General features: G+C 39.1%; 1 protein-coding gene across 5 annotated transcripts in view; it reads left to right on the top strand.

Annotated features, from left to right (window-relative positions):
• Window positions 1-17,638, top strand: part of LOC112462250 (fasciclin-3) — a 300,674-nt gene that overhangs the window by 275,394 nt on the left and 7,642 nt on the right. For 2 of the 5 annotated variants that reach the window (XM_025027921.1, XM_025027918.1), the window contains exons 4-8: window positions 47-232; window positions 523-707; window positions 3,313-3,454; window positions 4,343-4,393; window positions 5,530-5,643. In XM_025027921.1, the coding sequence (XP_024883689.1) occupies window positions 47-232; window positions 523-707; window positions 3,313-3,454; window positions 4,343-4,393; window positions 5,530-5,643 (678 nt within the window). Of the gene's footprint in view, window positions 1-46; window positions 233-522; window positions 708-3,312; window positions 3,455-4,342; window positions 4,394-5,529; window positions 5,644-10,007; window positions 17,589-17,638 lie in introns of those variants that run through there. The other 3 variants (XM_025027922.1, XM_025027923.1, XM_025027920.1) reach the window with 3 other exon arrangements.

The following is a 17,638-nucleotide window of genomic DNA, read 5'->3' as shown; positions in this document are numbered from 1 at the left end:
CAGTATAATAGAGATATAAGATTGTTCTTGTTCTGAATATATTTAGACGACGAACCGATTGGCGAGGACAGGAACACCTTCTATGACACGAACATAGACGACGACTCGTTGGCAGTGCAGAACGCTTCGCGCAGTTTAGAATGGACAGATAACGGTAAAATATTAAGATGCGTAGCCAATCACATCGCCCTCGAAAAGCCCAAGGAGACGGCTGTGCAACTCGAAGTATTCTGTAAGTCTTTATAATACAAAGCAGTCTCTTACTTATAGATATTTGCCCTCTTCGAAGATTCTATTTTATTTTAATCCTTTTTTATTTCATACTACAATTATTTTTTCATTCTGCTCTGCATTTTAGAATTTGTAATTTTCTTCAACGTTAATTTTTAATAGAATCCGTATGTGTTTCTATATTTAATAATGGAATAACAATTTACTCGAATTAATTTATATATTAAGAAATTAGTTATTTGAATTAAACGTTGGACGTTTTTCGTAAAAAAAAACTATCTTTCTTCTTAGATCCACCTCAGGCACATGCGACCTTTGAACGCTTCGGATACGTGGTTGGTAGACAGGGAATCATCAATATTACCATTTATGCGAATCCTAGGCCGCGGTTCACATGGCGAGTGAACGATGAAAAAATTGATGAAGGTCGTCCCGACGAGAGTAATCGATTGGAAACTTCAACCGCCGTCGATTTGGTAAGTTTTTTCGTCTTTAAATAAAATGTCATTGATCAAATTATTTCACATTTTCCTTTATATATAATATATGTCTACAGAATTAATTTTTCAAATATTTATATATAGTTACATAGACTGGCCGATAAAATCTCACAGTCCAGGGATAAAAATATTCTTCTTTTGCATTATTTTCTGCTCTTTAATATTAAACATCTTTTATCTGATTTACAAAAACCAATTTCAGACACAGAAGACGAAAGACTTTATTACGTTTGTTCGTAGTCCCGAATTAGAAACATCAAGAAAAGTTGTTTATTATTTTAAATCATTTTCCCCAACCAATTATATTAGACGATTGATTCTTTGTTAAGAAGAAATAATCTGTAAAATTCTCTCCAAAAAACACCACTGCCCTCGATCCACATGTTTCATCGGTTTACTCTATTAATTAAAGCGATCGTCGCCGCGCGCCGCGATGTCTCGTAACGAGGCAGATAGGTGCATTTGGCGACTCAATTCAGCGAAACGTTGAGCGGAACGCATCCGGGGACGTCGGTCGGTGATTCGTTTAGATATAGAGATTCGAGCCATTCCCTTCGGTGACAGTGATAAAACGTAGGGAAAAGAAACGCGCGAGCCCAAGAAATAATTGGCGATGAAAGGGAAGAGCAACCGGATTGGCGGAGGCAAATGAAACAGAAATCCAATATTGCGCTGTGCGACTCCGGCGGTAGCGGCGGCGGCGGCAGCGGCGGGCCTCGATTTACCGTTCGCCCAGATGCATTCTCCATGCACCTGTGTGACAAGCGCGCGCGGAGTGCAGCGCCGTAATGAAATTCCATTGAATTCAGACACGGCGGAATCGATCGGACGCCGCGCGATCGCACGGAGGCCCCTCGAGCGTTCGCCGAGAGAGGCGTTTGTTCCTGATCCATTGTTTCGTTAGCAAAAGGCGGTTTGTTCATCCCGTAGTTAAGGTTTAAATGGATTTGCCGATCTTGCAACTTGCGCTTTTCAATTAGTTCGGGCCGGGCCGAACGGGCGAATGGAAGTAGAACGACCAACGTTCGTCGCTCCTGGAACACACCGGCCCCGTTCTTGTCGTTCTGAATCCATTTATTAGGAGAAGAAAAAAGAATAGGGGCCCGAAAAAAGCTTCGTGAAATGTTGCCGAACTTAAACTTCGAGAACGCTCCTTGGATACCATTTTTAGAATCATATCTGTTCTTGAGGAAAGAAATCTCTTACGTTATAACAAAGATGCAAATGGTCAAAATATTTCAACTTCCTCTTTCCCCCCTCTTTATTTAATTTTTTTCCGTCGGTCCAACACTTATGTAAAATCGGGAAAATTTTATCGTCGGACGCCAGCTGCTCCCTTCGTGGCGGAAGGTTGCGAAAAGCTGGCTTCCGAACTTTCGGACAAATAGGCGAGCGCGCGATTTGGAGCGCGCGAGAGGAGGATCGAAGCGTTAATCGAGCGGCACGCGCGCGCGGCAAAAGCCGGCCAAGTGCATTCAATGACACGGGCTATTCCGAGGAAGAGAGAGAGAGAGAGAGAGGGGGGGGGGGAAGAGAGATCTCAATGGCGTCCGATGATTTCGTCGGGAACTCGCGATTCGGGCTCAAACTTTCGGTGCGAACGGAAGCACACTTGCGCGAATGTAACGCTCTAGACAACGGCAGCGTGTGCCAGAACCAATAAAAGCCGCCGCCGCGCCACCGCTGCCGCCAGCAACCGGCTCCGCGCTATTCGGCAACCCGGCTCCGGATCGCGTATGAATGGCTTTCAAATAGGTTTGTGCGGGGCCCTCGCAAGTCTGCAAGCAACTTGCTGCGGATTACTGAACGGCACAAGCCGACCGACCGAGCGAGCGCCGCGACGTGCCGCACCATCGACGAATACGAATCAGCTTCCACTCTGAAAACGCAATTACTAACGGCGAGCCGGACGAGAGGCGAGAGTACGGAAAGGCTCGGTATACCGCTCTTTCGTTTCTATAATAGCGCCCCGAGAACAACGCTCGACGCGATATCGAGATCCGCCAAATGGATTTTTCCTCGATTAGAAAACTGCCGGGACAAAGCGAAAAAGTTTAATAAAAATTGATAGAATTTCCAAAAAACAAATGCGGAATATTTCTATTGTCGCGGAAAGTGACTGAAATAAAAAATGCGACAGAAAATAAAAAGAACGAAGCTTTACAGCTTATGACGTTAAATTCATTTAACTTGAGAAGAATGAAGCTTATAGCTTATAGCGTTCGACTATACAAAATTGTAATAATAAGAGTCTTTTTGAAATAAGATAACCTTGATTAAAAGTGGCGAATTTATTTATTCATCTTTCTTTGTTTCTCCTCGCAACGAGCGCTATAATTATCAATATACCCTTTTTTTTAATATATGGATTAGAGAGATTGTGCAAAAACTCGTAGATTAATGGCGAAAGCTCTCGAATAATTTATAGTGGACGACGTGCCTTCGCGCGCGAGCGCGGCGACACTTTAAAGGGCTTAATTAAAGGATGTAATTAATGAGCGATGGAGCGCTCAAAATTAAGAGCACGCCGGAACCGGATCGGACTGATGTACGTCCGTTAACACAAAGCAACGTTTTACAGGGGAAAGGAGCATGGAGCGTAATTCTGACGATCGACAGCGTTCAGAAATCCGATACGGAAAAGGAGTACACGTTGGAGGCGACCAACAGCGAGGGATCGTCTGAATATCGTATCGTTTTGTCGACATCCTCAGAACCGGCGGGTAAGTTATTCGACAAATCCGATTTACGTAAGTTCTCTTCTATTGAAGACGTCACACACCGTGCACCTATATAGTAAATACAGATCTTGTACATATCGAAAATAATTGGAGCACCACGAATACGAATACGTGATAATTGGCGGCACAAGAATGTGTGGCGTTTCTAACAATTTTATTAATCAATTCAAGGGAATACAATTTTAGCTTTTATAATATATCTTGACTCAACCAGAGATTTCGTGGATACGGATACAATCGCTTTTCTATAAAAAATTTAGTAGAAATTTTTATCTGTCCTCATCTTAACAATTAAATTATTAACTGAATTTATTTAAAGTGAAATTTATTTATTAATTAAATTAAAAGATCTAACTCTGTTATTTATTTACATAGTCACACATATTTTAAATAAAACTCGTTAAGTACCTCTTAATTGATTTTATCTGGATTATTTTGAAATTCGATTTTATTTGAAATAATAATTACGGGATATTTTTCGAATGTATGCCTTGCTCTCAAATTGAATTATATTCTCAAGTTGCGATATATGGTAGCAAGCGGACGATAGGTAACACGCGAGCAATCAATGGACCACCACACGCTTTGTTCACACATTTTTTTCCTTTCATTGCCTGAATCAACCGGCGTTCACACTTGGCTGCCCACTGATCACCCACTACATCACGATCATATAATCATGTCACCGCGATCTCGCACGTAAAATCGTGGCTATCGATCGTCGTAATCGCCACAAGATGATCGCCCACCGATCATATCACACACACACACACACACATACATACACACGCGCGTCTTTTGAAAATACGTTCCCATTTATGTTTATGTGCGTGTCTAACCATATCGATCCTTCACCGCATGCTCACGCAGGACCGCTCAGTAGCCTCTATGGTAAGCTCTCCGAACACATGCACGCACTAGGTAATGTCATTTTTTCAAATTACTATACGTAAGTAGTCTGTGTAGTCACGTAAACGCGCGGCGTTCCGTGCACGGGCGGTTCGACTCCGTAAAGAATATAGGGGGGGGATGATCACGCCGGGAAATTAATAACCGCTATTTGGCTAAGGGCGTAATGTACGTCGATCACGAGAGAGAACACGTTGACATTGATCGAGCGACGAGTAATTTACCAATTTCCAACGGCGCACGACCGCGAAACAGTCTTGATTTCGTCAACGTGGGTCGGATCGGATCGCACGAAACGCTGTGTAATGAAATACGCGTTCATGTCGCACTATAATTGTTATTTACTTCGGCACAAGTTGTAAAAGATGTTTTACAACTTGCAATCTTTAATAATAGATTGTCTGTCGGTTTTAATTTAAAGTATTTTTCTTAGCAAAACTATCGAAGATGATTCACTGTTTTTATAAGATTCTAATTTGTAACATAAAAATTACGCGAAAAAATAAAATTTACTTGAAATCAATTAGAAAATACGATTTTGTTGGAATTCTTTGAAAATGATTGATTCTGATATTTTGGATAATAAAATATTAATAAAAAGATATATGAGTAATTAAAATTGCGGAAAGATTTACCAATCTTTACCAATATTTACTAATATTTAATAAATATTCATTTTATAAGTATATCGTCAATATATATTATATATCAGTACCTTGGAACTAGAATATTGAAAACTTTAAAAATATAAAATAAAAAGGTCATAAATTTTCATTTATGTTAAATCGCAGAAAAATATTTTATAGCAATTGCAAATAAAGTAAGTAAGATTAAAAATTACATAAAAAAATATTCTAAAAGAATCCTATAAATAATTTATAGAATGTTATTTAGCACTTACGTATAGCTCGCTTTATTGCTGACAACATTCCGTCATTGCGGCCAAAAATTATTCGTTGCTGATGTCTTTACGCTTTAAGATGTCGATCTTAAATGTTTCATACGCGACATTCTCATCTCTTTTTACTTTTTTACTTATATATCAGAATTATTCTATTAATTGTTTTCCGATCCAAGGCATTGATATGACATCAGAGATACACAAAGAACTACGAGATAACGTGGCATCTTTTCTCTACGATTTGCAGGCGTTGATTTGGACGCTGGATCCATCATCGGTATCGTCGTGGGCGTTCTGGTGCTCGTACTCATTATTTTCCTCGTAATCTTTGCACGCGCGACCGGCCGCTGGTGCTTTGCAGGTGAGTCGATTTAGAGATGTAGATACTCGGTAAAAGAGGCTCTCTCTCTCTTTAAATTATATATGCTACGTATTATATATATATATGTCAGTCTCACTATTTTTCTTTCGTGCTCCCTAACGATTTGGTTGCGCGGGTACGGTCGAGAGCGCAAACACAGTAGAGCCGAAAGTACCGTAAAATTTGAATAAGAGACGTTGTTTGCGCAGAACGAGTAACTTCTTGAAATAAACGCGAGCTCATTAAAGTTATTGGGATTGTATACAGCCAATTATACGAAAGATGAGTTGGGAAAGACGAGTAGCAAAGCTGAAAAGAGGTGAATCTTTTTGATAGTAAATAGCTTGCTCCGTTTCCACTTTTTTTTTAAATATATCTTCCACTTTCTGACTCCTGAATAAATTTATAAAGATAATAATAGAAATAGGTCAAATATATTTAATAAAAAATAATACTAAACGAAAAATTCATACGTTGCACCGAAAAAGTATGTCAAAATTTAATTGTAATAAAATCACCAGATGCGACAGGTAGAAATAAAAAGTTACCGTAGTTTATTGTTTTTATTCACGACTACAGCTTTAGTGTTACCCTTAATCTTAAATTATTTGACAAATGTGACAAACGTGCAATAAAAGCTCTTCGTTTGTCTCACGGACGTAATTCACGAGGAAAATGTCTTTACACGTATGATATCCATTAGATGGGTATAGTATAAATAACAAGGACAAAATTCATCTATCCGAAGATGTTTGAGGAACATATAATATATTGGAAACAAAAGGAAATAAAATAATGCTCGACGTAAAGTTTGAAATGCGATGCAACGACTTATATAGATATGTCACTTTCTTGTTGTGATTGTTGTTGTCGCTGTTGTTGTTACTTTATTACCACATAGTTCATTACTATTGTTTCCGTTAACGTTGGCGTTACGATCGCGTGGATCGCAAATGTCTGCAGTATGCGATTAGCCTAAACGCGAGGTAATTATCACAGCGGTAGCACAGTATGCGCGTGCAGTAGAAACGTACGTATACTGGGTTTAATTAGTACGCTCCGAAGCAACTGTAATGCTCTGTTTACCCCCCCGCCCCACCCCCGTGTACCTTAATATATATTATATATAAGTAACATATATATATTATTACATATGTATAAGTATTACTTTTATATCTGAACGTGTACAAATGTCTTATGTGTTGTGCCGCTACGCCGATATAGGACAGCATGCGAGTCGGGCCAAGTAAAGAATACGGAGATACGCCAACGATTACCTTGCGATTCCGTACTCTAGGCATGACACTGTCCAGGGGTAAGTCACCTCAGGCAGGGCGAAACAACCTTCTCTCCCCCCCGCTCCACCCCACCCCACCCCCTACTCTCAATTCTCTGAAACAATGCTCGTTCTCGTTCATCATCGACCCGTCCGCTCGCTCTTGTCACCTCTTTTTCGCCGCGATCATTTTTATCACGACACCCTCTCTCACGTTCTCTCGCGCCATCACCTTCAGCGCCCGGCTTATCGACGACCACGACCCGTCTACTCGTTTGAGTGGTGGAGACCCGCCCCCCTTCAAATTTAATACACTTTTCGCTCTCTCCTGCTCTCTCTCTCTCTCTCTTTCTCTCGTCTCGCAAGATCCCCTGACGTGTTCTCAAATTTTTACGCCGCACCATCATTTTTATTTGGCACCGTGTGTCGATACCGAAACGTTTTATCGATTTATGGCTTGCGTTTTATATCGCCCGATAAATATCCCGTTTCCATCCGATTAATCGATCGCGCCTCCGGGAGCTGCATTCTCGCTTTCGTTGGCCGAGTTCGAGGCTGCGACGCGCACGAGATTTTTGCCCGTTTCTTCTCCTCCGCATTGTTTTACGACTATTTTGGCATGGAATATCGCAAACTGCTATCTTGCCTATGTTTAAAAAGTGGAGACTTAAAAAGACATGTGCGATAAATATGATACCCCGCCTAGTGAGCCAGAGAAAGGAATATTTTTCACGAGGATATATTTTCATGAAAGACGCTTTCGTATGAAAAATGATCGGAGCCAATTTAGCGCTTGGCAGTTTTAAGAATTCACTTTCTTCAACGAGAAATATTTAGAGTTCTATATTATATTCTCCCTTACTACTTTTAGTAAGGCCCAATTTACGGCTCAATTTACGGCCTGGCGAGCGAAATAATATCAATATATTGCGCGTATTCACAGTATCGAGGATTCCGGCGGAAACCGCGAAGACCGCAGAGTTTAAGGACGGGACTTTTTACGGCCAGCACTATTTCAGGCAATTAAAAATGTTCGGACGATTAAAATCGTTCTCCCGATATTTCATCCCCGCGTTATTATTTCATAGGAATGCATTTAAATATTCCGATAAGCCCTGAACTGCTGAATAAATTCGCGAGATTCGGATATTTCCACGTATTTTCATGAATTGACCCTCCGTTTCGCGTATTGATAAACGAAGCGATAGAAACACAAAGCGTAGGCTCAATCGAAATTGCGATGACGATCAAAGTCTGAAATAATAGTCATTTTGCGATTATACAATTTATTTAATTCGTTTACGAAATATGGAGAAAGTATTTAAACAAATTTAGTATAAAAGTCCACTTTTTACAGCGCAACTAAACTATTTTCGGCTATGACTTCCGTCATCGATATCGAATCGATGGCTATTATTCCCTACCCGAATCGTATTTGATACACAGTCACGTCATCGACCCTCATCTGCATGTCAACAGTATCTGCTCCATAGCTAATTAACGATAATTTAAGCATATTTATTGCAACGTGTTTATAATTATCTTGTACGTCTCTCATGCGAGCCTTATAGCCTGTTTACCCTACGTGATTTTGTTAGCATGTTATCGGTTTATAATCGCTTACATTAATTGCTTACATTACAAGACTCTGTATTACGAAATTGTTAATAACAATCGACATGTATTATTATTTATTTTTGCACTTTGCGGACAGTAAACCGCCTGCAAAATCTGTGAGGTTCACAATATAAAGCTGTATATATAGAGTGTGATTTTTTTATCGAGTCGATACCGTTCGAGAAAATCAAGTGATGCGAACACGCTGCAAGAGCCGCTGAACGAGAACACATATAATAGCGTTTCTTCCTTTCCTCTTTTCTTTCTCGCAACAAGCAACGACGAGCAATCGGCAAAGGCAAGTGTGGTGAAATTGTCCTGAGCAGAAAACGACCGGCCCGCCCGGTATATCAATTTATATTTTCGCGTGCTTTCTGACACCGCTCTCTCGTCGCCGTTTTAGCGTCTTTTTGGTTACAACGGAGACTACGATTTTTCCCTGTTTCTGGATTCTGATCGTACAAAGCATGTTTGTCACCTGAGAAACCCCTCGCTGTTTATCTATATTCTCCCCTCAAGCGCAGACTGAGTGATCCTTTGCTATATATACTTGCATAATTAGCGTTGAGAGGCGACGATATACAGTCTACTCGAAATTTATCTTGCTTGGATCGAGATTTGTGTTAGTGCGATTGACCATGCCTGTTGATGTTATGACAATATACATTTTTGTTTTGCAAACAGTCGTTAACTCGTACTTTCCATACATATGTAACGCACGAGCGATGCAAATTGAATGTCTCATCTCAGTAGCAAATAGATAATTAGATACAGTAATGCCTTTTTACGTGTCGGGCACATGACATTTACACCGTACACACTCGATACGCATTTCGATGTACCTTCGGGTATACGCGCTGTCGCGTTGATGAATAACGCAACGGACGCAAACGCGGCGTGATAACTGTGCCTCGTGCATGGCAGTTGCGTCACGAGTTGTTACGTTAATCGCGCAATGAATATTAGAGGCTTTCGCGTTGAACGCGCATTAAGTGCTTTACTCGGTAGAAAAGTACGGACGGACACACGTGATAATCTTTGATAATCGAAAATTTTCAATTTTCTCGTTCAATTAGGATAACGGACATCGAGCGGTCAAGTTAAAAATTTGTTGATACGCGAATTGAACGTTAAAGATTGATGCCTCGAGCTTTCCATCTTGCAGCCTCGCGTAGTAAGCTGCATCGATCGAGATATTTTACAGCGGGATATAAATTACGATTTGCAGGAACAAAATATTCGCTTAGCTACGGAGATACATGCGAGAAAGACGTCGCGCGACAGATAGACACCGCGGACAATATCGATTCGTTGACATGATAAACGGCGCTCGATCGTCGACGCGAAAGGGCGATCTCGCAAAAGCGTTCACGGGAGAAAAGAAAAAAAATAGGGAAAAAAAGAGGAGAAAAAGATAGAGTACCCACACACGCACATTTGCCTTGACCGATCGTGGCGTTGCTTGTTGCAGCGAGGCGTCGCGGCGACGAGGAGGCTGCGGGTGACGTCGGCGCCGGAAGCGAGGCGCACATCACGCCCGGCGACGAGGACGACGAGGAACAGGAGGACCCGCGTATCATCGACGAGAAGGTGCCGCAGGGTGGCCAAGAGAATCCGATACACACGAGCACCGAGTACGTGAACGGCCGTACGGACGTCAAAGACACCAAGAAGGACGAGAAGACGGACACGCCCGTTTAAGAGAGGAGAAAAAACAGAAAAGAAAAAAAGACAAGAGAAGGGACGCATTCCTCTTGCCTCGTTTCCTCCCTCTCTCTCTCTCTCTCTCTCTGTCTATCTCTCCATCTCTCTTTACCTATCCTTCGTACGGGAAAACCGAGCTGTCGCACCTTACCACACGCCACGCCGGACTTTAGCAGTAACGACCCAAGTTTCTCCCTCCGGTGATTTCCGTTTTTACATCGCAAAACGCGCGGACACTTCTGTTAAGCGTCCGCGATCGGAAAGTGATCGTCGTGGAGCAAGTATAGCCGGCGCGAGTATACTAGCCACTTGCTTATACTTATTCCCATTCTCACGCGAGCAAGACAGAATAATTTTTAACCCTCTCGTTCTCCGTCTGTAGAGCCGGATGAGCGTATTAAGAGATTACGATGTAAGAGTACATAAACTAGAGACTTATTATATAAAAATTTTCCCGTAAAACGACGGCTTCGTCGTGTAATTGACTTGTTTGAATGTGATTCTCTGAAATGCCTAGGGTAAATTGTATAACGGTGGATTTAGAAGGAGATTAAGAGATTATATAAGAGAAAGAAAAGAAGAGAATATATTATATGAAATTAAAAGAAATATATATATAAGACAAGGTGTATTCTATTGTATTACTGTATTAATAATCGATACACATATAAGTATAAAAGTGGTTTTCAAATGTAAAGGTAATTTGGAGATGAGAGGGTTAAAAAAGCAGTACGCATTGCCTATCTTGACAATGCTCTACAAGTTGTTAATATTTAATATACTTATTTTAACAATTGAGAAAAAGTATTTAAAGCTGTAGGAGACCTTTTATAACAAACGACGATGATGAAGACGATAAACTTTTAAACATTATTTTCCCATAAATTTTTTCAGTTTCTTTTTTTACCACGTTAACTTTTTCTTCTTAGAAGCTGCAGCGAAGAAAACTGAACTCTTTCTCAATTCTCACTTGTAATCCCGGTGGTAAATTTTCTATTGTCGATACACTTGCCTTTCAACCTGCGAACGCCTTTGCAACGTACGAGATAGTCATTTTATTAAATATAAAACGATCGCGAAAACTATAGCCATTGTAAATTTGTGCGCGCGTCAAATCGATCGACAGCGAGAGAATGGTTTTCTAAATTTCCAATTGGGAAACGAATTATGTTTTTAATCGTGCGTCGTCTTCTCATTTTCTCTGACGACAGCTGGTTAGGCCTTCGAGTACGACCGTAAGTGTTCGCGTTCGAGGAAGCTTGGATCTTGATCCGTCGATGTATTCGGCTATGATGTTCCGAATCTCCTTTATTCAACCGTCAGTAACAACAAAATTGTCTGGCGAATCCGATTTTTGTGTCCTTCTTTTTATGATCTATGCGTATTAACAAAATCTCAAAGTGATGCGATACGTGATTTTGCTGATACGCGTACACGCGCGCATAATTTTTGATTCCTTATTTTGCTGGTATCTGTTAAGATTTCAAGAACTGAAGTCGACCATTACTCTGATCGATTGTATCGATTATATAATTTCGATTATAAATTATTCGTTTTATATAAAATATTTTATATAAATTTTATACTAATTTTATACATTAATATTTTATATAAAATATTTATTTAAAAAAAAACTAGAGTGTGGATCTGATGTGAATCTTGAATTTTTCCTTTTTTTTTACGGATCTGTAAGTGTCGAGATATACGGAATGGCGATCAAAAGATTTTCGCCGCGATTTAGTCGCCACTGGACGCATGTGATTTTTCATGCTGGACATTAGCGATAATTATGATGTAGTTATAACAAATTTCGCGGGGACGTGTCGTCCTCGGGTCACGATAGGCACTCACGATAACCGGAACAAATCAAATTGCGCAGCCGAGCGAACTTTTTATAAACAAGAACAAATAATGACACAACACGCGTACACACATACACATTTGTTACAGACGACGAGACATTACGCATACGCACGTACGCATCCAATTCCGGAAATACTTGCACGTGTATTATATACCGAATGATTTGACAGACGCTGTAATCTTGTCTGTAAAGAAAGCGAGGTGTTCTATTTCTGTCCGTAATTAATCGTCAATTGCCAGAATCTTTTTTTAACGAAAACGAGGAATTATTACTTGTTACATTGTTTAAATAAAATGGAGTTAATAATCAAAGTAAAATTTTTTTACAGTAAAATAAAGTTTTAATTTAAAAAAAATAATATTAAAAAGCTAAAGTCTAAAGTCTCTCTCTAAAACCTAATCTTAAATACAAAAATTTTTTTTGGCCAAATAATCCTATATCAGAATGTTCGTCTCCTATTTTTATCTTGAAAATTTTCCATTGATATTTAATCTGACAGAGATAAAGACACTTTTAAAGCTTCTCAGCGACATATTCGTGCAGGAAATAACACGTACGTGCGTATTACTGTCGTTAAGGTGAAAGAACCACATTCCTTAAGATACTCCGAATTCACTAGAAATGTTTTCATAAACGTGAATTTTTGTAGGAAACGTGTACAATACTGTGATCACACATCTTTCCGTTCTATTGCGACATGCAATAACATGTTTTCGATGATAATTTTCGAGAACGGTCAAATTTCGATGAAATGATTTTTTTTATCTCAACGCACTCTGATCTTAGAGCTACGAAATTTTTACCACGAGATATTACGAATCAAAGATCTCCACAACATATATACGACGAAAGCAAATCGAACAATAGGAACAATTGCGAGACACGTGAGAAAATTAGATCGCGAAATTCGAGATCGAAATGTGTGATCGTGTCTTTATATTATCCTACAGAACTGTTATTATCCAGTGTCTTTTGTACTGTAACATTTTTATGAATATTGTAACATTCCTGGCGTTTTACTCTTGTGCTTTACTTTTCGGGATTACACGTGTACACGTTGTGGTGGTGTGATGTGATCCCCAAATGTACCATCCGCGACTCGAATGGTGATTCCATCCGAGTATGTGCCCTCAATTTCGACTGTTGCGATGGTAGCTCGATCGGCCGATAAGGGCGACGAGTATTTTTCCGGAATTTGTTTATAAACTTACAATTAGGCGGCACGGCGCTCGCTAGAAAGCGCGTTTGCTAATTAGTGTGGTGCCGGGTTGCCATCTCGATAGAGGCACACGCGGCCACCACAACTTAAATGTATTTTATCAGCGAGAGATCTTTTTACAAGTTGTATACACATATACATTAGAGAGCAATAAGATCATTGCGCGAGTATACAGAATGTTGCGTGAATTCTTAAACAGGAATGCATCTAATGTTACATCTAATTCCAACGAGTTTGTTCAGGCAGAAGTCTATCGATTTGTCCAAAAAAACGTGAATCTCAAATGAATCTCAAAAATACACATTTGAACTTTTAATTTATGCTCTATTAGAAAATTGGAATTTTCTTGCTATTTAGTTTTATTTCCTGTTTTCCTGAAATTTACGAAACATTCTGTACATAATTACACTGAAACGTTTAACAACGTTTCGATTATTGCGACTTTATAAGATGCGAATTCCACTTAGAGAGAATCTCATTTGCGAAACGAATTATATGTAATAATTATTGCGTTTTATATATAAAAAGTGTGATTTTATATGCGGCATTTAAATACGAAAGATGCATTCGAATCCGACCGTGGATCATACGATTGACGGATATAATCGAGCCAATAAGATTTATATATGATATTCTTACGATATATACGATAAAACAAATTATATCCCTCCAAACGTCACTAGACAGTATTATATGTATATCAACACCGACAGTCTCCGTTTGACGTAATTTTTCATTCTACAATATTTTCTACAATACATGGCTATTTGTAAGAGCGGCATTTGTGGTTACGTAAATAACTGCAGAATTTTTATATAAAAAAAGACGTATTTTTTAGTTACTCAGTAAATTAAACTTTTTTTTTTTCAACAACACACACAACCTATTTCACTTGTTGGATGGCAAGTATAATTAATGCGCTGTGTATACAAATTGAATCGTATCTAGGGGAAATATGATATGAGTTTTATAAGTACAATTGTGATAATCAAATTTTCGAAGCTTGTTATATTAAAAAATTTGTGCGATAGATGTTTCACGGTGCGATTCACTTTCATGTTAAATATGTCAGCGGTACGTTAAATATATTTTCCATCCAACGGCATTTACATCCTGCGGAATTATTGAGAGGTTTGCATCGAGCTTTTGAAGCGGTAGATTTCGGCGAGAATTAAAATTGTGATAGAATTACGTTCTGAATAATTTCGAAAAATTCCTGGCAGATTGAGCTCTCAATTCTTGTAAACGAACAAAAATATTTTCCTTTTCTAACATTGAATCGAATTTAATTTAATACAGTTTTATTTTTAGTTATCGAGATATTTAACGTTAAGACATTCGTACAAGAGAATATGCTCTCATTTCGATGCAAACCTCACGGAGACGTTCTATACGCATTTACCAGAAATACTTTCTGCGGCGCATCAATAACGTTACGAAAGAAAGGTAAATTCTTATTGTTTCCTTCGACAATAAGTGTCGTTTGTACTTTTGTACAGGTGACTTTTCTTCAGCTAATCACCAAACGCAATCGTGCAATTTTAAATGAAGTACTCGTACATATTTACACACACACACACACACACAATACATAACGTAGGTCTCGTCGGCATCGCGTAAAAAAGAAAATCGAATAAGAACCAAAGGGCGGATTTTCTCATGTTCTATTCATCGATTCATACATTTCCGAATTCTGCACGTACGCTCCTCCGCTGTTTCTTTTTTTTTGCCCGGATGCGCGTTCGTGTGTTTTCACTTATACAAGAAAAGAGCCGTGCTGAGACCGACACGGGATCATCTCGAGATTCTCGTCAGAGATATGATACGATTATTATGCAGAATATTGATAAAGAATTGATCGAATTTCGTTTGGAAGGAGAAACGCCGGTGCAGTTTGTCGGTCGACGGTCGAATCTCTACTGCGTGTTGTACATACTCTAAATATATATAAATATAGATATAAATATAAATATAAATAAAGATATATAAATATAAATATATATTATAAATATAACGGTACGAGAGTCGCGAATAAAGACGGTATTATATATTCTGCGTCGGGGGCACTTGGCTTGCAACTCGTGAAACGCCGATCGAGTTTAAGTGACACACTTATATCCGCGCTTGCACTCCAATTGCCGGGTCGACCTGTCGTTATTATCCGTGAAACTTTTTCAGGGTGAAAGATATTATTGGGGGGGGGGGAGGGGGCAGAAAATGTGTGAGATTTACTTAACGGGAGTTGATAGAACTTTTTTTCCGAAAAGGACGACGCGCGCGCGCGCGGGATAGACGCGATAATGATACGTCAGTATTTTGTAATTGGGACGACCGACGTCATTTTTACGCGTCGCGTTCTATATACGAGGGTACGAGCCTTTCCCTTAATACGGCTCGCGTAGTAAAACGAGGGAAATGTTACGCGTTCAGTTATAGAGGGCATTTATCCTTCCGCCTCTCTCTCGCGTGCCCTATACTCAGCCGTAAGCTCGTCCCTTTATTTCCCTTTCCCGTCTATATTTCTCCGTAATATATATATGGCAAAAGTTTCTTCCGCTATTTCCGCTCTCTCCGCTTTCCAGCGATATTGGAAGCGAAGGGAGGAAAGTGTCGTAAGATACCGTAGAAGAATGACGTCGGTTGTTGCACTTGCGAGTTACTGGACATACCGCGGCTACATTGCCAACGGGGGCGGGCCCCGTTCGCGAGGGTACGTTGGTTCGCGCCGTCACACAGAGGCTGTCTCGCATCAGTTTTCAACCCGAGTATATCGAGATTTGTTAGTATATATAATATATAATATATAGTATAAATATATATGTGTATAATTTATGCATTATATATGTATAATCACGGTAATATATATTATGTATACTAATGTCAGTATGTTAAATATATGTAATAGAGCCTAAAAGAAAAACGGGGAAAGGGGAAAATCGTGCGTTTATCTAAAAAAAAAAAGACATGAATGGAGGAAGATATCTGCATATCTTCACACATCGCGACGATCTTGTTTTAGCGAGTGCGAACGCAAGAGCGAGCACTAGGGCGACCCGAATTTTTTATATACATAATAAGTAATATATGTGGTCACACATCCGATTTTTAAATGTTTTACAATATTCCGATAAAAGCGAGAGGTCACGTGTCGTTTCCCGAAAAAGGAACGACGCGAGGAGAGAACTGATCGAAAACTGATGAATGTTCAATTTTTCCGTCTTAGGCTAGGCTATATACACGAAATCCTCACTATCGGAAAATAATAAACGCGCGTGAATAAACGACTATCGAGACTCTTTCTCGAGTCTATCGGAAACTTTTGCTAATTGAAAGTCGCTCTCAGCACATTAAACTCTTAAGCAAATAGTAACAGTCTAATTGGAGACTAATTAAACGATTATTAGGAGAATAATTTTTTTAACGAGCGAAACAGAGATTGTCGTAAAGATCTTGCCAGATTTGTTCTAAAATAAACTTCGAATTTAGTAAACTCGAGTGTTGAAAGCCTTTCATTGCAGCTTAATCTCTATCAAGACAAGAATAACTTATTCTTTTATCTAATTTTAGTTTTGTCTGTGAGTTGTTTTGATTTTATCAGCTGTTCTACATTTCAATCAGTCGCTGTTACTAAACTTACATAAGGCCACCATGATAAGTGTTTCAATAAAACTCACGAGATTAGATAAAAGCTCGAACAGATCCGGAAGTATGTATAGCGAGAACAACGTCGAAGAACACTGCCAAAAATACCGATACATAGAATTTTTTGTCATACTTACGAAATGCCATAAGAGAAAAATGTCACGTACAACCTTCACTCTTAATCATATAAGTTACGAGCTAAAAACGATAAGAACGATTACTTGTGAACCGCAATACACCCGCTTACATAAAATTATCGGTGTTTACAAAATGCGTAACATGCAAGTATCGTCGTAGACTGCGACTCGTTCCGATTTATGGCGCTGTTTATCTCATTTATTCCGATCGAGAGATCGTTAAACATAATCTTGTCGTCGGTATAATGTGAAGAACAGAAAGGAGACGCGAAATTATTTATACACGTGAATCCACTTGCGTACAAATCTCCCGATAAATTTTAATACGTTTCATTGATATTGATACATTTATTGCGTAATTCTCACTCTTATAATAAATTAATTGTAATGTAACAATACTTTTAATGTGTACAACTTAAATCTCGATGATCATGCTTTCAAAACATGTTTATACAATCGCGCGTATGTGTGTGTGTGTGTGTGTGTGTGTATATATATATATATATATATATATATATATATATATATATATATAT

Source organism: Temnothorax curvispinosus, unplaced genomic scaffold, assembly GCF_003070985.1.
Source record: "Temnothorax curvispinosus isolate PA1 unplaced genomic scaffold, ASM307098v1 QBEX01012135.1, whole genome shotgun sequence".
NCBI lineage: Eukaryota > Metazoa > Arthropoda > Insecta > Hymenoptera > Formicidae > Temnothorax > Temnothorax curvispinosus.
Note: the sequence above shows the minus strand (reverse complement) of the source record. Positions and strands in the feature narration are given on the sequence as shown.